At 37.5% G+C, this 21584-nt stretch overlaps 1 protein-coding gene across 14 annotated transcripts in view; it reads left to right on the top strand.

The window, feature by feature from the left end:
- The window catches only part of BPTF (bromodomain PHD finger transcription factor), a 147325-nt gene that overhangs the window by 47226 nt on the left and 78515 nt on the right, over positions 1-21584 (top strand). For 11 of the 14 annotated variants that reach the window (XM_053212345.1, XM_027047872.2, XM_027047876.2 and 8 more), the window contains exons 3-5: positions 1834-2057; positions 6037-6243; positions 6784-6972. In XM_053212345.1, coding sequence (XP_053068320.1) covers positions 1834-2057; positions 6037-6243; positions 6784-6972 — 620 coding nt within the window. The remainder of the gene's footprint in view (positions 1-1833; positions 2058-6036; positions 6244-6783; positions 6973-21584) is intronic. The other 3 variants (XM_027047878.2, XM_027047880.2, XM_027047883.2) reach the window with 1 other exon arrangement.

Genomic DNA, 21584 nt, shown 5'->3' with positions numbered 1-21584 from the left:
TGAGTTCGAGCCCCAGGTTTGGGGTAGAGATTACTTAAATAAAACTTAAATGCTATCTTGCTTTGCTCTTTCTTTTTTTTTCTGTTAATGTTTGAAAAGCTTTGATAATTTCGATATCCGTTTATTTATCCATGACTTGATATGTCCCGTCTTTCTTTAGAATTACTGGATGATTCATTCCTGGAATTCTGCTCAATTTTTATTTATTTACTACCTTAATAGTAGTAATCATATTTTATATTTATTGATTACTAACAATGTGCCTGGGTACTACAATCTGTGCCTTATTACAACACCTCTAATTCTTATTGCTGACCCTTAAAATAGATACTCTTATTCCCATTTTAGCAGCGAGGTGAGGCTCAGAGAGGTGGTGTCTTTTTCATGGTTGCATATCTCATAAACGCCTGAACCCATTTTAAAGCCAGATCCTTCTTTAAAAAAATTTTTTTTTTAATGTTTATTTTTGAGAGGGAGGGAGGGGCAGAGAAGAGGAAGACCAGAACCGAAGCAGGCTCCAGGCTCTGAGCTGTCAGCACAGAGCCTCACGTGGGGCTCGAACACACAGATCATGAAATCATGAACTGAGCCAAAGTCAGATGCTCAACCATCTGAGCCACCCAGGCGCCCCTAAAGCCAAGTCTTTCTTGAAGCCTAGTTCTTTCAGCTTTGTGAGTTTGCTGTTGAGTAGACAGGAAAGTTAAACTCTCGGCAGGTACCTCACACATGCTCCTGGACTCCTTTCGAATGAGAGAATATCATCGCATGTATTTCTCATAGTCCCGTCGTAGGCCTGAATTTGCCTTGGGTTTGTAGTTAGTGGCCATCCCTGCTGGAGTCTACACCTCCGTTACAAGTGGGTGGGACCTTTGGAGAGATGTAGGCAGGGCTGGGGGCTGCTCCTCTTCTCCCCATTTTGAACTTGGTCCGTAAGAAGGGAAGAAACACGAGCCATTATTGCTCATTGAGATCACTCTTCAAGGACCAGAATTTAGCAGAGCATTTATACCATGTTGATGGAAATGTTCTAAACTGGATTGTAGTGTCAACCTGCTCTGAGTATAGTTTAAATATTTCTGGTTAAAATTTCATTCGTATGGTTAGAGTGATGATGTCAGAGTCGACTGAAGTAGAACCAAGACTCTCCTCCACCGAGCACTCCCACACTTTGAATTTTGAGGTCCTGTTTCTTTTTTCTCCCTTTTCAAGTTTTATTTATGTAAGTAATTTTTACATGCTGTGTGGGGCTCGAACTCATGACCCCAAGATGAAGAGTTGCATGCTCCTTCCACTGAGCCAACCAGGTGCCCCTTGAGATTCTGTTTCTGTGTGTCATATTTTTAGATACCTTTCTCTGCTGCTATACTAATTCTCTCTCCCCACTATTACAAATTATTTTTTTTCCTTTTTTTTTTTTTTTGAGAGAGGGCGGGCAGGGGAGGGGGGAGGAGGGAGAGAGAATCCCAAGCAGGCTCCATGCCCAGTGTGGAGCCTAATGCGGGGCTCAGTCTCACAACTGTGAGATAATGACCTGAGCTGAAATCAAGAGTCGGATACTTAACCGACGACTGAGCCACCCAGAGGCCCCACAGATTATTCTATCATAAGCTGCTGTGGGCTAGGAAATCCAAATACTTAGAGATTGCTCAACTAGAACAAAAGTAACCCAAGTTTGAATGAGACCGGAGGGGAGTTTTTATGAGCAGATATACTGAACACCTTAAAACGTGCAGTTTGTGTTACATATTTTAACTTTCATTGCGTAGATGGCAGCTGTCAAATCAGTGCCATTATAGCTAACATAGAAAGTGTTTTTGTTCTTCTTTTAAACAGAGAAGAAGATACAGAAAATGAAAATGAGAAGAAAATTTGGTACTACAGCACAAAGGTCCAACTTGCAGAATTAATTGACTGTCTAGATAAAGATTACTGGGAAGCAGAACTCTGCAAAATCCTGGAAGAAATGCGTGAAGAAATCCACCGACACATGGACATAACTGAAGACTTGACCAATAAGGCTCGGGGCAGTAACAAATCCTTTTTGGCGGCAGCTAATGGTAAGAGGGAAATCGTCTCATTTTACTTGTTACTAAATTTGAGATAAATTCTTGGTATTAAGTCACTACAAAATTTGAAGATACTAACATTTCAAATATGTATATTTTAATTCCCAATACTTTCATTTTCCCAAGAGAATCTTGTTCATCCCAGCATACATTAGGGATGTTATGCATTTTAGCATTTTGTATATTGCCTCGGTCATTACTAATATTTCCCCAACTGTTTTCTTTATTTTTTTTTTTAATTTTTTTTTTTAATGTTTATTTATTTTTGAGACAGAGAGAGACAGAGCATGAACGGGGAGGGTCAGAGAGAGAGGGAGACACAGAATCTGAAGCAGGCTCCAGGCTCTGAGCTGTCAGCACAGAGCCAGACGTGGGGCTCAAACCCACAGACCGGGGGATCATGACCTGAGCCGAAGTCGGACGCTTAACCGACTGAGCCACCCAGGCGCCCCCCCAACTGTTTTCTTTAATTCAAGTTACCTTATTATTAGGAACCCTATTTTTAATTATGAGAAATAGTATTCTTTTAAAATTTAGTCTTTGCTTTCTTTTTTATTTTAAGTAAAACTTAATTTTAGAATAGTTTTATAGTTACGGAAAAGTTGCTAAGGTAGAACAGTGTTCCATATAGCCTGCACCAGGTTTCCCCTGTTAGTAATGTAGTTAGTGTGACACATTTGTCATAAGTAGTGAACCAATATTAATACATTATAATACCTGAACTCTATACTTTATTCATATTTCCTTATTTTTACTGACATCCTTTTTCTGTCTCATTGTCGCATCCAGAACACCACATTGCATTTACTTATCATGTCTCTTAAGGCTCCTCTAAACTGTCACAGTTTCTCAGACTTCTTATTTATTTATTTATTAAAAAAAATTTTTTTTAACCTTTATTTATTTTTGAGACAGAGAGAGACAGAGCATGAACGGGGGAGGGTCAGAGAGAGGGAGACACAGAATCGGAAACAGGCTCCAGCCTCCCAGCCATCAGCCCAGAGCCTGACGCGGGGCTCGAACTCACGGACCGCGAGATCGTGACCTGGCTGAAGTCGGACGCTTAACTAACTGCACCACCCAGGCGCCCCCCAAAAAATTTTAAATCAACACTCCGTCCAAGCCTTTTAATTTTTTTAAAAATTTTTTTAACGTTTATTTATTTTTGAGACAGAGACAGAGCATGAACAGGGGAGGGGCAGAGAGAGAGGGAGACACAGAATCTGAAACAGGCTTCAGGCTTTGAGCTGTCAGCACAGAGCCTGACGTGGGGCTCGAACTCACGGACTGCGAGATCATGACCTGAGCCGAAGTCGGATGCTTAACCGACTGAGCCACCCAGGCGCCCCATCTCAGACTTCTTATTTTTGATGACCTTGACAGTTTTGACGGGTACTGGTCAGGTATTTAGTAGAATGCCCTCTGTCTGGATTTGTCTCATGTTCTTCTCCCAACTGAGATTATGGATTTGGGGAGGAAGACTACAGAGGTGAAAAGTGCCATTCTTATCATCATACCAAGATTATGTGCCGTCATCGTGACTTCTCACTGATCATGTTAACCTGGCTCAGGTAGCGTTTGTCAAGTTTCTCCACTATAAAATTACTCCTTCTACCCATGCTGTGCTTTGGGGAAGAAAGTCACTACGCACAGCCCACACTCAGGGAGGGGAGAGTTAGGCTCTCCCTCCTGGAGGTAGTGGCTATCTACATAAATTATTTGGGATTTTTCTGTTCTTCAGGAAACAGGAGATTTGTCTGTTCTTCTAGTTTATTATTCAGTCATTTATTTATATCACTGTGGACTCATGGATATTTACCTTATCGCTCGGGTTACACTTCAATACCTAATTTACCTTGGGTTACCTTGGATTATGGATATTTACTTTATAGTTTGGGTTATATTTCAATACCTAATTTACTTTCTTGCTCAACTTCTTGCTTTGTAAAAGATAATAAATACTTACGATTTTTTAAAAAAGTTGAAATAGTATAAAAGGGTATACAGTGAAAAGTGAATCTCCTTCATAATTCCATTTCACCTTACTTTTTTTCCAGACATGCTATTATTGCCATTTTTAAAATCCTGCCAGATATACTCTGCATGTTTAATAAGTATCACCTGTGTTTTCTAATAGTGCATTTTAATCTTAGATAAAATGATTAAGACTTTGAAAGTACACTTGAACTGCCTGGCTCCGTTCTTCTATATATGTTATCTGCTATACATATAATCCTATTAATTTTCCCATTCTCCATTTACTGAAAAATTTCCCCATTTTCTATTTGCTTAAAGTAGAATGTTTATATTTAATAAATATATCTACTTAAGCTATATCGGAGCCTGTTCCTACATGCTCTGCGTCTGTAGTGCCTTTAATTCATGTGTATTTTTTGAGAATGCTATAGTCATACTGTTATATATAAATACTGTTGCATACAAATATACTTCGTCTTCAGAAACTAACAGACTGATTACCAAGGATTGTGTTTATTCATATCTGGTGGTAGGAAGTATTTTTCTGTTACATCTGTTTAGAAAAATATGTAACATTTTCATCAGATAAGTTTTAGTTGTCAGAATTCTTTGGGGAGGTTGTATCCCCTTCTTACTATTTTCTCTCCATACAGTAGATCAAATAATAAGAAATTTTATTACTTTCAGTCAGGCTATATCCCTCTTAGTTTTCTTTCATGAATCATGGCATTAAAATCGGCAAATCTCAGGGCGCCCGGCTGGCTCAGTTGGTTGAGTGTCCGACTTTGGCTCAGGTCGTGATCTCATGGTTGGTTCATGGGTTCGAGCCCCGCGTCGGGCTCTGTGCTGACAGCTCAGAGCCTGGAGCCTGCTTCAGATTCTGTGTCTTCCTTGCTCTCTGCCCCCCCCCCCCCACCCCCACTTGCGTGCGTGCTCTCTCCCTCTCAAAAGTAAGTAAAAAAAAAAACATTAAAAAAATCGACAAATTCCTTTTTATTCTTGCATTCTCAGCTTTTAGTACGATAATAAAGAACTGTCCAGTCCCTTAAAAAGCAATGTTAAGTGTGTTTTTATCAAATATGTTAAATTAGAAATATTTTCTAGAGTGAGCTTGCCTATTCACAAAATTATGTACGTAATATCATCTTAACTAATGAACAAAACCAAAATAAGATGTATAATTAAAATGTTTAGTGGTCTGACTTAGGGGAATGTGAAAAACTAAAAGTGTCCAATAAAGAGGAATTAGTTAATTCCATTATGGATTATCATGTGGTAGAACACTAGAGAATTGGAGAATTATGTAAGATACCATGCAAAAACAGTGCCTGGGTCATTGAGGTACTTAAATTCTTCTTCTCTAAAAAAATTCTTTTTCTCTAACTAGGTAATAGACCAGCTTTTATCAAAAAATAACCAACTAGCATAGAATGATTATAGTTGGTATTCTATTTATATTTTTCAAATTTCCTACAATGAGCATGTTATATCTCAGTGTAATTCAGCATGTAGTGTACTTTTTGTTATTAAAAAAATTTTTTTTAATGTTTCTTTATTTTTGAGAGAGAGAGAGAGAGAGAGCGTGCAAACACTAGTGGGGGAGGAGCTGAGAGAGAGGGAGACACAGAATCCGAAGCAAGCTCCCGGCTTGAGCTGTCAGCACAGAGCCTGACGCGGGGCTCGAACTCATAAACCTCTAGATCGTGACCTGAGTTTAACCGACTCAGCTTCCCAGGTGCCCCAAGAGTCAGATGCTTAACCGACTGAGCCATCCAGGTGCTCCTACCATATATTTTCTAGAAGTGAAGATTACCCCATTGGTTGTGTTCTATGGGCATCAATATCGTATCGGTAATCTTGATCCTTTTTTCTTAGTTCTGGTGTTTTGACATATGTAACTTTAATAACTTGTATTGAAACTCTTGAGTGACATTTGTAGTACTTTTTCTATATTTGGTATACCTGGAAACAAAATTTTTTGTTTTTATTGTAGAAGAAATTTTGGAATCCATAAGAGCCAAAAAAGGAGACATTGATATTGTTAAAAGCCCAGAAGAAATAGAAAAGGACAAGAATGAGACTGAGAATAATAACTCCAAAGATGCTGAGAAAAGCAGAGAGGAGTTTGAAGACCAGTCCCTTGAAAAAGATGGTGATGACAAAGCACCAGATGATGATCCTGAGCAAGGAAAATCCGAGGGTAAAAAAATTACTTGGCTAGAAAATAGTATTTCATCAGTGTTATTTATGAAACCTCCAGTTTTGCTTTCAAAATGAAAATGAATCCTTTTTTTTATTACTAATACCTCTATAATTTTATATTTCTAAAGAAATTCGGATATCCTTTCCTCTTGTAACATGTATAATCATTGTAATGAGTTTTATGTATTGGTAGATTTGCTATAATATACCCATATCTCTATTTATACTTCCTAATAAGATACCCTTTCCCTGTAAGATTTGTTGGTGAAAAAAATCACTATTTTTGTACCAGAATATACACTTTTGTGTGTGTTATGTTCATTTTTATATTAATTACTTAAACGTTCTTAATATTTTAAATACTCTTTGGATTACCTACTGCAAAAATATCCCAAAATCTAATTGCTTCAAAATGGCCATCAAATAAAAGCAGGTTTTCTTGGTGATCATTCATTTTTAGTAGTTGATTGAATGTGGCCATTTGTCCTAGAGCAATTTAAAGGATATCTTTAAAGTTTTGTTGTGCATTTTACTGTAGAGCCAACAGAAGTTGGGGATAAAGGTAACTCTGTGTCAGCAAATCTTGGCGACAACACAACAAATGCTTCTCCAGAAGAGACTAGTCCCTCTGAAGGGAGGAGTCCCGTGGGGTGTCTCTCAGAAACCCATGATAGCAGCAACATGGCAGAGAAGAAGGTGGCATCTGAGCTCCCCCAGGACGTGCCAGGTACAGAGGGCAGTGTATCAATGCCTCTGTAATGGGGGGAATCCTTCCCTTTGGTAGTAAAAGCTGAATGTCACCTGGAATTTTAAAGTATGTGTTCATTCATGCTGCTTGCTTACATAAGTGCCATCCCTGATTGCTAAATTGTCACCTAACATTCGGAGTTTGACACATTCTTGCAGTTAGTGCTTGAAACTCATCATAATCTTCATGCTTTTTTAAGTTCATTTAGCTGGTTTTGACTAATAGACTTATTTGTATATTTTATCACCAGATCATAGTGGCAGACATTTTGGTTTTAAGTACTTACATACTAATGGCTCAGTGTTGAATGATTTGACCATTCCAATTCTGTACGTACTAACAAATTAATTTTATGTTTGCATGTGCTTGTGTGGTTTTTTTTAAACATTTCAAACCATGATGTTATGATAGAAAACCATTGTCACAAAACATTTTGTGCAAGATGTATTTTGAAATGTAAGTTAACCAATAATCCATATTTTAAGCTTTTCTAAAATTAAAATTATACTTGAAGTAAGTTTTATCACACACGAAGGATGTCGTTATACCTTTCATTTTGCCTTGTTTTTAAATGAGAAAGAAATTTTATTATAGGAACTGTGTATTTTTTTAAAAAGCAAACTAAAAAATTCAGATGAGTAAAACAAGATAAACACTGGTAATCCTACCAGAAATTAAGAATTGTAACTAATACCTTGATGGAAATCCTTAATGATTTTTTTCTGTATATTATAAGAATATCACATATTTTCCAACTTGCGGTACTTTCGTTGCTACATTTCATACTGGGGATGTGATTCTGATGTGTTGGGAGGAAGATAGCATTAGCAGTTGGAAGATTTGATTCTAGATCCGCTTCTGTCATTAAGTCAATGTTATTTAATCTTGCAAGGCCTCAGTGTTCCTGTTCTGTTAACTTGAAGGATTTTGATGATCAACAGTGCTTGTGTGACTGCTCTCAACTGAGTGTCTATAAACAGTAAACTGTTGCTAGTGTAACATTAGGTTACATGCAGTGATGTGTGTGGAGGGTCCCGAAGAATCACAATAATAAGCTCACCATGTTTTATGCTAATGAGAGACTGGTCACTAAGATGAAGAAAAGTCTGGAAACTGCTATCTGGTGAAATGAATACAGAAACAAATTAAAAAAAAAAACACCTTTTTTTTTTAATGAAAAAACTTTTTTTTTAATGTTTATTTATTTGAGAGAGAGAGAGAGAGAGAGAGAGAGAGAGAGAGAGAGAGCGCACGAGCAGGGGAGGGGCAGAGAGAGAGGGAGACACAGAATCCAAAGCGGGCTCCAGGCTCTGAGCTGTCAGCACAGAGCCTGACGCGGGGCTCAAATTCTCAGACTGCCAGTCATGACCTGAGCTGAAGTTGGGACTCTTAACCGACTGAGCCGCCCAGGCTCCCACAAATTTTTGAGCCTAGAAAAGAATAGACTTGCCATCAAGGGGAAGGTGGGATGAAAATTCTATAATTGTCTACTGACCGGTTAGTTGGGGGAGGGGGAGATTAGACTTATGTTTGAAATGTTGGGTATTAGGTCAAATAAGTAGGAATAAGAGTGAAGACTATTGTGACTGAATGCTAACAACTTCCTTCAAATTACAGCTGTTTAGAGAATAATAAATTCCCTTTCACTAGATGCATTTAGTAAATACCTATCAGATCGTTTCAGTGAGAGTCCTTTATTGAATGGACTGGAGACCCAGAGATTTAGAATTCAATTTATAAATTTTTTATAAATTTATCTCTAGGTCCTAATTAAAATATTGCATTATTAAGACATTAACACCTTCATAAGTCAGAATTTGAAAGTAGAGTACTAGGCCCAAAATAATTTGGTGAACAAAATTCCATTTTTATTAGAATTGTGATTATATCCTTAGTAAATACTTCTTAAAATATTTATCTTTTTAGATTGATTAATACTTAATATAAGTCTTAGTCTTATAGTGGGTTCATATACTAGTTAGTTGTTTGGTTTTTAAACCAAACAGAGTTAACAACTTTGCATAGATTTTAGCAGATATTTGCTTTTTAAGTTATTTATTACCAGCTTATTAATTTCTCTGAGATACTTGTTTTTAAAAAAAATTTTTTAGGGGCGCCTGGGTGGCTCAGTCGGTTAAGCGTCTGACTTCGGCTCAGGTCATGATCTCGCGGTTCATGAGTTCAAGCCCTGCATCGGGCTCTGTGCTGACTGCTCACAGCTCGGATCCTGGAGCCTGCTTCAGATTCTGTGTCCCCCTCTCTATCTTCCCCACCTCTGCTTGTGCTCTGCTTGTGCTCTCTCTCTCTCTCTGTCTTTAAAAATAAATAAACATAATTTTTTTACATTTTTTAATGTTTATTTATTTTTGAGAGAGAGAGATTGTTAGTGGGGGGAGGGTGGAGAGGGACAGAGAGAGCGGGAGACGCAGAATCCAAAGCAGGCTCCAGGTTCTGAGCTGTCAGCACAGAGCCTGATGCAGGGCTCGTGAGATCATGACCTGAACCGAAGTCAGACGCTTAACCAACTGAGCCACCAAGGCACCCCTCTTATTTTTGTTATTAGAATGGTTTAAGGGGAGATACTCTTATCTTAGTATCTGACTTAACACTTTTAAAGGGCACCAAGTGAAATAATATATATAAAAGACTTAGCATAGTATCTGACGCATGTTAACTGCTTAATAAATGTTGGATACTGTCCTTATTGCTGTATAGTCAACTCTTTGAAAGAGTGAGAAAGCCCAGCAAGTAAAAAAATAATAAAGTGGGTTTGAATTACACATTTACTGATTCACTAGTAGTTAACATAATTCTTCTAAATGAGATCCTTTGTATTTAAACTTTGTATTCAAGTGGTTTTCTTCATGCGTAGTCATGAAAAATTGATTTAGATGAGAACCCGAATAAGAAGTGTTAAGAAAGCTAGAATGGGAGCAAATAGCAATTGTCAGTAGTTGTGATCAGAGTGGATTGGGGCCATTAGCAGGATCAGAGTGCTAGAAGCTGAAGATGCTGTAAATTTGAAACCTGACCGTTTAGTAAATCATAGTTCTTTTCTTGACTAGACTAATAAATGAAACCAAGCCTAGAAACCTGATAGTCTTATACTTACTTCCAAAACAGTATGAAGCATTTTTAAAGATACTAATTAAACATACCACACCAGTCTTTAAAGAGGAATTTGATACATTTAAAGTAGATAAAAACATTTTGGTAGGTCCCTGACTGTAAAACTTAATGACACTAGTGACCGAAATGGACAAAGTCAAGGCCCTTGAGGACTTTACTTTCTAATGGGCAGTAGACAGGCCTAATAGTAGAGTTCTGACCCTCAGAGAAGACTATAACGTGTCTCTCTGCTTCCTTCTGTTTCTCTTTCTCTATGAGCTCATTTATTCAACAAATATTTGTTGAGTGTAATGGTGCCTGGCAGTGTGCTAGGTACCTTGTGGTGTCCCCGGACCAATTTCTGTTACCATTCTTGACCACTCTGTGGTCAGTAGATGAGATGTGGTATCACAAGAACTAGAGAGGGGGGTTATTCTAGGTGGATGACAAATAACAACTGATAGAAGGCATCTCACAGGGTTTTCTTTTCTAAATCTTCAGAATGTATTTAGACACCTAATTTAACGACTAAAGTTTATATCAGTAGAAGACTGTCAGATTGGCAAGTGTTCAGTATGGAAAGATATATTATGATAAACTTTTTCATTAAAGTATAGCACTTGGTTAAGTAATATTCAGTAAATAGCTTGATAGATATTTACAAATATCCACACAGGTGGAACACACCTGTGTAACCACATCATTTCCCCTCTTAGCCACCACTGCCCTCACTCCCACAAAAGTACTTACCATCTTGACTTCTGTAAACACCAATTAGGATTACCTTTAAAAAAATAGTATCATACAGTATATACTTTTTGATGTCCAATTTTTTTTGCCTCCACAATATGTGTGAGCCATCCAAATGTTGCTTGTAATAGTAGTACATTCCTTTTTATTGCAGTATAATATTCTATGATAGAGATATATGATGATTAATTATTAATTTATTATTCATTTTCTGAGTTGATGGGCATTTGAATGGTTTCCAGTTTGGGACCATTGTGAGTAATGCTACTATGAATATTTTTTTGCATGTTTTTTGTGCTCATATATGTACCTTTCTAGAGATATGAATCTAGTTGTGGATTTCCTGGGCCATTCATTTTACGTGTGCTCATCTGTAATGGGTGCTGCTGGTTTTCCAAAGTGGTTGTACAAGTTTACCCTTCTGTCAGTAGTCTACAAGAGTTCTAGCTCCTCTACATCCTTGCTAACACTTGGTATCATCAGTATCATTCTTCTTTCTTTTCCCCTTTATTTTATCCGTTCTGATGGCAATGTAGGGATATCTTTTGGTGGTTTGGACTTGCAATTCCCTGGGGACTAAAGATGTTGAGCACCTTTTCATGTATACGAAATATATGTGTATATATAGGTCATTTGGTTAACCCTCTTTTGTAATGTACCTGTTAGTTCCTTTGTTTTCTATTACGTGGTCTCTTTTTCGTTTGTGGTTGTTTCATGGCAGAGGGTTAAATCCAGTCCCTCTGCTCCATCTGGAAGCAGAAATTCCTACGTTGATTCTGTAAGTGTTAGCCCAGTCTCCTATTCCTGGAATAAATAGCATTTGGTTGTGGTATATTTTCATTCTTCTATATTGTTGCATCCAGTTCGTTAATATTTTATTTAGGAGTTTGCACTGATATGTGACATTGACTTGTAATTTTCCTTTTCTGTTAATGACCATGTCCGGCTTTGGTGTCCAGATTATGCTGGCCTCACAAAATGCGTTGGGGCTAGTTCCCACTTTTTCTGTTGTCTGCAGGAGTTTCTGTGAGTTGGTATTATTTATTACTTAAATAAAGGGCTTTTTATTTTTTTCATGAAGCTACTTGGTCCTGGAGCTTTTTTTAAGTTATTATTATTTTTAATGTTTATTTTTGAGAGAGAGAGAGCGTGAGCAGGGGAGGGGAGACAGAGGGAGACACAGAATCTGAAACATGCTCCAGGCTCTGAGCTGTCAGCACAGAGCCTGACACGGAGCTTGAACCCACCAACCGTGAGATCATGACCTGAGCTGAAGTCAGGCGCTTAATCAAGTGAGGCACCCAGGCACCCGGGCCCTGGGGTTTTTATTGTGGGAAAGATTAATTTTAGATTTGATTTCTTTGATGGATAGTGGGCTATTCATATTTTCTGTTGTTTTATGTCAGGTTTAGTAAGTTGCATTTTTCTAGGAATCTACCTATTTTGCTTAAATTTTAAATTTTATTGGCATAATAACATCCTGTTTCTTTGATGTCTGCAGGGATCTATAGTGATGTTCTCTTTTTTTTCAGTCCAGAAATTGGTTATTTGTTTTCTTTTTAATCATCTCACAAAACTTTGTTAAATCTCACAAAACTGTTAACACCTTTTATTAGTCTTTAAAAAAAATAACTTTTGGCTTTGTTGATCCTTTTTTGATTCTGTGTTTATTCCAGTTTATTTCTGATCCTGTCTTTATTATTTCCTTTAAATCTTTGTGGTGTTTTTTTTTTTTTTTAACTGCTCCTGTTTTTTAAAAAAACTTTATTGAACTATAATTGGCATACAAAAAGTTGTACATATTTAGTGTATACTCGATGAGTTTGGAGATAAATATACACTCAGGAAACCATCACCACGATCTGTGACAAACATATTCGTCACCTGGCTTTTTTCCCCTGCTTTTAAAATTTTTAAATTTTTATCATTCTTGTGGGTTGCACTTATTTTTTTTTTTAGTTTATTTATTATTTTGAGAGAGAGAGAGCGCACACACAAAAGTGAGAGAGGGGCAGAAAGAGAGGGAGAGAGAGGATCCCAGGCAGGCTCTGCACTGGCAGCATGGAGCCTGATGCAGGACTCAAACTCACAAACCTTGAGATCGTGACCTGAGCCACCCAGGTGCCCTTTGTTGGTTGCATTAAAACAAAACAAAACAAAACAAAACCTCCTCAAAAGAGTATCCTAGTTGATACTAATTATCTTTCTACATTAAAAAAAAATTTATTTATCTATCTATCTATCTATCTATCTATCTATTTATTTTGAGAGAGAGAGAGAGAGGGAGCAGGGGAGGGGCAAAGAGAGCAAGAATCCCAAGCAGTGTATAGCCCAACGTGGGGCTTGAACTTATAAACTCTGAGATCATGTTCTGAGCCAAAATCAAGAGTTGGATGCTTAACCAACTGAACCACCCAGGCGCCCCCCATCCTTCTGCATTTAGATGAAAATATTATTTCTCTCTTGGCTCTTCAAGATGGGTGCTTTATGATTTTTAGTTTTTATTTATTTTTTCTATTTCTATTTTTATTATGTTTTTCTATTCCGCTGTCAAGGCTGTAAGTTTCCTTTTTGTGCTGTTGTAGCTGCATCCCACAAATATTATATTGTCTTTGTCATTGAGTTTAAACTATTTTCTAATTTTCATTATGATATAGTTTTCTCCCCCCCTGCCCCTTCTGGTTATCGTTTTGTTACTGATTTTTAGCTTACCCACTGTAATCAGAGAAATTGTTGAGGCTTTTTGTAATGTTTCAGTATTTGGTTAATGTTGACAAGTGTCTCACGCATGCTTGAAGAGAATATATGTGTTTTAGTTGGGTGCAGTATTGGACAATCAGGTCAAGGTTTATTTTTTAATTTTTTTTATTTTTTAGAGAAAGAGAGCACGAGCGGGGGAGGGGGGAGAGGGGCGGAGGGGTGTGGGGGGGCAGAGAGAGAGAGGGAGAGGGAGACAGAGAGGGAGAGAGAGAGAGAGGGAGACAGAGAGAGGGAGGGAGAGAGAGAGAGGGAGACAGAGAGAGGGAGGGAGAGAGAAAGAGGGAGAGAGTGGGAGGGAGGGAGGGAGAGAGAAGGAGAGAGGGAGAGAGACAGGGAGGGAGGGAGAGAGAAGGAGAGAGGGAGAGAGAGAGGGAGGGAGAGAGAAGGAGAGAGAGAGAGAGGGAGGGAGGGAGGGAGGGAGGAGAGAGAGAGAGAGAGAGAGAGAGAGAGAGAATGAATCTTAAGCAGGCTCCACACCCAGCCTAGAGCCCAATGCTGGGTTATATCCCACCGCTCTGGGATCATGACCCAAGCCAAAATCAAGAATCAGACGCTCAACCGACTGAGCTACCCAGGTGCCCCTGGGTCAAGGTTTTTAATTGTGTCGTTCAAATCTATATCCTTCCTAGTATTTGTTTTCCTTCTCTGTGAGATATTTTAAAATTACTTCTAACAGTTTACTGTGGAGTTTCTTTTTGTCAGTTTTTGCATTACATAGTTTGAGGCTGTGTAATTAGGTGCACATAATCTTTATATTTCTTGTTCAGTTAACTTTCTCATTGTAAAATAATCCTTTATCTTTAATAACATTTCTAAGCTACCAGAGCCTGCTTTTGGTTAGTGTTTATATTGTATATCTTTTCTGGAATAGAAAGGCATTTTTTAAATAATGTGAGAATTTAAATTTCCTTAGAAATATATCCAGAATCTCTTGAGAAAGACATGTACTTTAGAATTTCTTTAGAAGTAAATGTGTATTGGAGCGCCTGGCTGGCTCAGTTGGTAGAGCATCTGACTCTTGGGATTATGAGTTTGAGCCCTGCGTTGGATATAGCTTAAAAATTTTTTTAAAGCCTTAAAAAAAAGAAAAGAGTAAATGTATAGTATTTCAAGCTGTATTTTGACATAAAGTCTTGTCAGAGAGTACTGTCATTTTTCTGTAATATGATTAATGAATTTACGCAAAGGAAACATTACAAATTTATGGTCTAAAAATCTGTGGGAGTGGGAACATGAGAAAAGTCGGCAGGTTTCATGATGTCATATTGGGTACGATCAGTGATCAGAAAGATTTTATGTGGCTAAGATTGAAGATTAAGCTGAAAAGTTGGCAGCCATATTTTGGGCAAGGTTGGTAGCCATCACTTAAAAAAATTAATCTCTTAATGTACCTATTCCTTAGATTTTTTTCTTGCATCTGTGTTCCAGACGTTTCACTTTAGTTCATGAAAATACTTATGTTGCCAAAAACAACCCCATGTAGCAAGTATGTTATTTAGTATAACTTCGTTATAGTTAACAAAGGCTCAATTTAGGAATTACACTTTTTTCCTGGATTTTAGATGAGAAGATTTTTGTACCAGAATGTTGAGTTTTAAATTCGTAAGTGGAGAGAGAAGGACACATAACTTTGTAACATTTTAAAGTCAAATCCACTTTGAGTGTTTGTATTCAAACATAATGCACACAGTATCTGTCTTAAATTCATGCCTCTAGGTTTAATCACTGGGATTAGGAACATATGAGTAGTAGATAAAACTGGCTTTATTTCCATAACTATAATTGTTTGAAAACGTTTCCATGGACATATTGAGACTCTAACCGATAAAGTTCAACTAAAAGAACATTGATTTAATCTATTTCTTAACTTTCTGAGATAATGACATTTTAAGAGATAGGCACTGTGTTTTAGTTTTGCATTTTATTTCAAGGGAAATTCAGTGGGTAAGAAGCTATTGGTACTAGATGTGATCTCATGTAGTAGCCACATTTTAGCTCACTGAGTTGATCGGTAAAGGCTTTGGGAACTTCTGCAGCTAAATACTCTTTTGTTTCTTATTCTTTTTAATATGTTTGGTTTTAGTTTCTAGTCATATACATTCTGGTTATTTTACCTCATTTTTTTCCTTAAAAAAATTCCTTTAGTACCTTCAGAAGGAAAATTTACGTTTTTCTCTTTGTAGTACTTTGCTTAGAAATTTTTTAGGCTTTGGTGTTAATGTTCAGGCGTTGAAGATCAAGGGGTATTTTTGGTTTGGGGGATGACTACAAAATTACCTTATTTTTACTCATTTACATCATGTCTAATGAAAATGGTATCGTAAGTACCAAAACTTACAATATTTGCCATAGGGCTAGAACATTTGGCCTTTGGAACATTTGGAAATGTATATGTTGCGGGGGTGGGGGTGCCTCAGTAGTTCAGTAGGTTAAGCGTCTGACTTTGGCTCAGGTCATGATTTCATGGTTTGTGAGTTCAAGCCCCACGTTAGGCTCTGCCCGCTTCGGATCCTCTTGTCTCCCTCTCTGTCTTCCCCTCCTTGCTTGTGCGCGCATTCTCTCTCTCTCTCTCTCTCTCTCTCTCTCTCTCTCTCTCTCTCTCAAAAATAAATAAATATTAAAAAATGTATGTTGGTAGACAGTACCTTCTTGGTGGTGTTTTGAAGCAAACGGTTCATATTTCCTTTAATTCTGTAGCCAAATGAAATAAAGAAGTGAAGAGTTCTAGAACAATTAAGGTTTATTTATTAATTGTTTTAGTAATCTCTACACCCAGTGTGGGGCTTGAACTCATGACCCCAAGATCAAGAGTTGTACCCGCTTCTGACTGAGCCAGCCAAGCGCCCCTAGAACAATTATTTAAAAAAAACAAAACCAAACCCAAAGTCAGTATTCTACACTGAAATGGAGGAAAACACTGTTTTCCACTCAAGACAAATTAACTGGGGACAAACTAACAAAAAAGCTATATGTTTTATGAGTTTGTGGTAGTCCTCAGCTTATTGTCACCTTGAAAGTTTAAATGGATAGAATCTGAACTCCCATTTGCTTTCAGTGGGTTATTGGCTTTTTAAAAATATCAGAATACCTGGTAAGGGATTGATTCCCTGTTCTTTATGAAGTACCATTATCTCCCTACTAGCAGAAAACACTTTCTCTAAAGAATTTTAAGATGTGTATAGTCAGAATCTCTTAAGTTCCTATTCCAGAATTCTTTTCTTTTCTTTTTAATGTTTACTTACTTATTTTGAGAGAGAGTGCTTGAGCATAAGCTTGCATGCAAACAGGGGATGGGGGGGGGGGGGGGATATCCCAAGCAGAGTTGCCTGAGCCTGATGTGGGGCTCGATCCCACAACTGTGAGATTATGTCTTGAGCCAAAATCAAAAGTCGGGTGCTCAACCGAGTCACCCAGGTGCCCCCCAGAAGTATTTTCTTAGTTAAAACCATACTTGGAGTATATTATGTTAAAAAAGTTTTTGTGGGCTGGTGTAGAATCTAATCACTTTTTCTTATTTTTCTGTGAGAAAGTACACTCTGAACTCTGAGCTCATAAATGAGGGGATTTCTTTCCTTCTTTCTTTCTTCCTTTTTTTCTTGGGATGGTTATCTTTATATATTGTTTCATTATTTGAGAAGATGTTAATTAAACCTTTATAAATTAGGACTGCTGCGCTTTACAAATCTAGACTTTACAGCTGTGAAAAGAATGGTTAGTGAAGAATTTGATATTATTCATGTGAGACTTCTTTTGTTTCAGATATATGCATTTTTCCAACAAGAGTTAGTTGATTGTGTTAGTGGTTTGCAGCTGTCAGATATTAAATTATTTCCATCCTTCACATAAAATTTGTTTACTATAAAAATTTTCAAACATACACAGAAGAGAAGAGTATAATGGCTGCACCCCCACTACCATATATCTAACACTTAGATAGAAAATTGTCAAGATTTTGTCATATTTGCTTTACCCGTGATTTTTTTTACTCCGCCCTTTTTTTGCTGAAATAAAAAATTGTTTTCTTTTTTTTTTTTTTTAATTTTTTTAACGTTTATTTATTTTTGAGACAGAGAGAGACAGAGCATGAACAGGGGAGGGGCAGAGAGAGAGGGAGACACAGAATCTGAAACAGGCTCCAGGCCCTGAGCGGTCAGCACAGAGCCCGACGCGGGGCTCGAACTCACGGACCGTGAGATCATGACCTGAGCCGAAGTCGGACGCTTAACCGACCGAGCCACCCAGGTGCCCCAAAATTGTTTTCTTTTTTGACCCTAGGTGTACATTGTTAGATAAATCATAATCCTTAGTTAATTGTATTCATCATTGACCATTGTATAGTCCCCCTTAATTTATTCATTAAGGTTTTAAATTGCTTAATGATAATGAAAATAAATACTTAGGAACCTGTCACTTAAAACAAAGAGCTAAGTCCTGCTTTGAAACTAACCTGCATCTATAATCATCTCCCCAGTCATATTCCCTGCCTCCCTCTCCCCTGCCTGAAGTAAATTGTCACTCTGAAACCTGTGTTCACTAACATGTTTTGTTTTTATAAGGGATACACAGTAGAATCAAGACTATTGATACTGGAGCTCAAACTGATGTATAATTCACATGCTTTTGCTTCATTGAATTGATTTACATGATTTGCTAAAAAACTGTATATTTCTCTTTTAATTGTTTTAATCTTGATAGCAGGTGTATTGTGCTACATATTATTTAAAACCCTTTTAAAAATATATTCTTTTTTCAAAATGTTTATTTATTTTTGAGAGAGAGAGAGGGAGGAAGGGGCAGAGAGAGAGGTAGACAGAGAATCCCAAGCAGGCTCCACGCTATTAGTGCAGAGCCTGACGTGGGGCTCAAACCCGCAAACTGTGAGATTATGACCTGAGCCGAAATCAAGAGTCAAATGCTTAAATGACTGAGCCACCCAGGCACCCCTAGAACCTTTTCAAAAAAAAATATTTATTTATTTTGAGGCAAGGGAGGAGGGAGGGATGGAGGGAAAGAGAGAGAGAGAGAGAAAGAGAGAGAGAGAGAGAGACTGTGCACAAGCGGGGGAAGGGCAGAGTGGGAGAGAGAATCCTAAGCAGGCTCCACGCTGAATGCAGAGTCGGACACAGGACTTGGTTTCACAACCGTGAGATCATGACCTGACCCAAAATTAAGAGTCAGATGCTCAACTGACTGAGCCTCCCAGGTGCCCCATTACATATGGTTTTACATCTCTTGAGCCTCTTAGTCTAGAGTACTCTTTTTCCCCCAATTTTTTCTGTACGCTGTTGACTTGTTGAAGAATACTAGTGTAATCCTGCTATGGGTATCCTGCATTTGGAACTTGTCTGTTTCCTTCTTCATAGTGTTCTTTAATTTATTCTAAAAGCTTGATTACATTCATTTTTAACTGTTTTTGGCAAGAATATTCCATAAGCTATGTGCTCTGGGTACTTCAAATCATATAGCATCAAAAGGCTCATGATATGTCTGTTTGTTTTGCCTTTATAAATGGTGAAATTGATCAGTGAGTTCAGGTAGTGACATTATAAAATTTCCTGTTAACCTCTCATTCATTCATGGTCATTTCAGAAATAGTTATCTATTTGGAGATTATAATACACTGATTTTTTTTTTTGATTTTTTTTTTTTAACTGAAACTCTGTGGAGAATTTTCCCTCATTAACCAAGGCTGTGTGAATACCTTGAACTGTAGTCAGAGCAGGAATAAATGCTTAAATTATTTCTCTTTAATTTTAATTTTCAGAGTCAGGAGTTGGTATAACAGTTACCTTCAGTGGTGAGTCATGAGTTATGGACTTTTACACAAGGGCATGGCTTTCTCATTTTAAGAATCTGTTTGAGATCCTGGACCTTCATATACTCAGTTTCTTTCATTCAGTTGTAGTTATTTATTTTGCTTATATTGACCACAGTCCCCTTCGTGTTGGCTTTTGAGTCCTTTTTCCATAACCCTGGTAACCTTAGATAGTGTCTCCACTTCTTGGCAGAATAAGACGTGTGGGGCTTCCCTTATGTATTTCTTACACCAGGCCTGGAATTAGTCATTCCTCCAAGAAGCCCTGGTTCCTTTTAGTGGGGAATGATATTTAGAGACCACAACCTGGACCCAGAGTATTACTGCTTTGGGCTGTCACTGCCTCTAGGCCTTTTTGGTGGGTGGTGTTAGCAAATAAGTATTTTTGAAAAGACAAAGACCATCAATTCATATTGACATTTCAATTCAGATTGAGGATTTCATACTTAGTTTTGGTGTTTTTTTCTTTGTTTTGTTTGTTTTTGTTTTTAAACTTCATCACTTCTCTCACACTGAAAGCCTTATTAGCTCTTAACAGAGTAGTAACTTACATTTTTGCTTTATTCTCATACAGGTGTCCATTAATAATAATGTTATTAATATTAATACCATGGTATACATTAATAAGAAATGATTTTGTGGGCACCTGGGTGGCTCAGTCGTTAAGTGTTGACTCTGGTTTGGCTCAGGTCATGATCTCATGTTCATGGTTCGAGCCCATGTTGGCTCTGTGCTGACAGAGGCTTCTCTTCCCCTCTCTGCCCTCCCAGCTTATGCACTGTGTGCACTCTCAAATTAACTTAAAAAGAAAAAAGGAACTTAATTTGTATATCATAGCAATTTTGTAATATCAATATTACTGTTGACAGTAAGACCACTGAATAGCATTTCAGATTTTTTTTTGTAGCTCTCTATTCATCCTTATGCTGTATTTCCATTAAGGATGTATAGTCAAAGTACTGTGTTTCAAAGTCACTTAAAATAATTTTTATTTTATGGTTATGTCAACAACTTGATATACAATTAGGTTATTCAGTTTCAATTTTAGGATTGCATTCTAACTTTATTAAAAAAATGTAAAAGGGCGCCTGGTGGCTCAGTCGGTTGAGCGCGACTCGGCTCGGTCATGTCTCGCGGTCCGTGGTTCGAGCGCCGCGTCGGGCTCTGTGCTGACAGCTCAGAGCCTGGAGCCTGTTTCGGATTCTGTGTCTCCCTCTCTCTGACCCTCCCCTGTTCATGCTCTGTCTCTCCCTGTCTCAAAAATAAATAAAACATTAAAAAAAATAATAATAAAAATAAAAATAAAAATTAAAAAAATGTAAAACAGTTACATGATTCCAAAATCAAACTGTGTAACTGTGTATATTCCCTCTCTAGGTAATCATTTCCTTTCCTTCCCTGTTAGGTAGTCATTTTTATTAATTTTTGGTTATTTTTCCAGTGTTTTAAAATTTTTATAAGTAAAGGCAAAAATCTGTTCTTAAATTTGTATTTTTCTCCCCTTCTTACACAGAAGTTGGCATACTATAAGTACTATTTCACACTTTGCTTTTTTACATTTAACCATTCATATGTGGATATAGTGATTTCCCTAGTCCTGTTATGGTGCATGATATTTCATGTGTGTGTCACCTTTTTTTCAACCAGTGCCCCATTGATGGACATTGTGTCTCTGGTCTTTCGCCATTATAAATAATGCTGGAATGAGTAGCTCTGTAAATAAGTAATTTAGTATTTTTTTGCCAGCGTATTTTGGGATAGATTTCTAGACATGGGATTGGTAGGTTACGAGTGAGCGCACGTGTAGATATTGTCAGTTCCTTTTTATGCGCTTTGCCCCATTTTTCACTCTCACAGTGTTGTGTGTGGGAGTGCCTGTTAGCAAACTGCCTCTTCACCTGAATGTATTGTGAGACTTGGAATTTTGCCAGTCTGATAACTGGGAAGCTCCGTATAGTTTTCCTTTGCATTTCTGTTAGTTTGAGTTAAGTGAGCATTTTTCCATATGTTTCAAGGCCATTTTTACTTCTTTTGTGACTGCTTATAGATTTTCTCATTTTCCTATCAGGTTGTTGGGATTCTTCTCTCAAAAAAAACTAGGAACTCATTATTCATTAGAGATAGCCTTTGTGATATACGGCCAACCACTTTTTAATTT

The sequence above is a fragment of the Acinonyx jubatus genome, chromosome E1, assembly GCF_027475565.1.
Source record: "Acinonyx jubatus isolate Ajub_Pintada_27869175 chromosome E1, VMU_Ajub_asm_v1.0, whole genome shotgun sequence".
NCBI classification, from domain to species: domain Eukaryota; kingdom Metazoa; phylum Chordata; class Mammalia; order Carnivora; family Felidae; genus Acinonyx; species Acinonyx jubatus.
The sequence above is the reverse complement of the archived record's forward strand: the minus strand, read 5'-3'. Positions and strand labels throughout refer to the sequence as shown.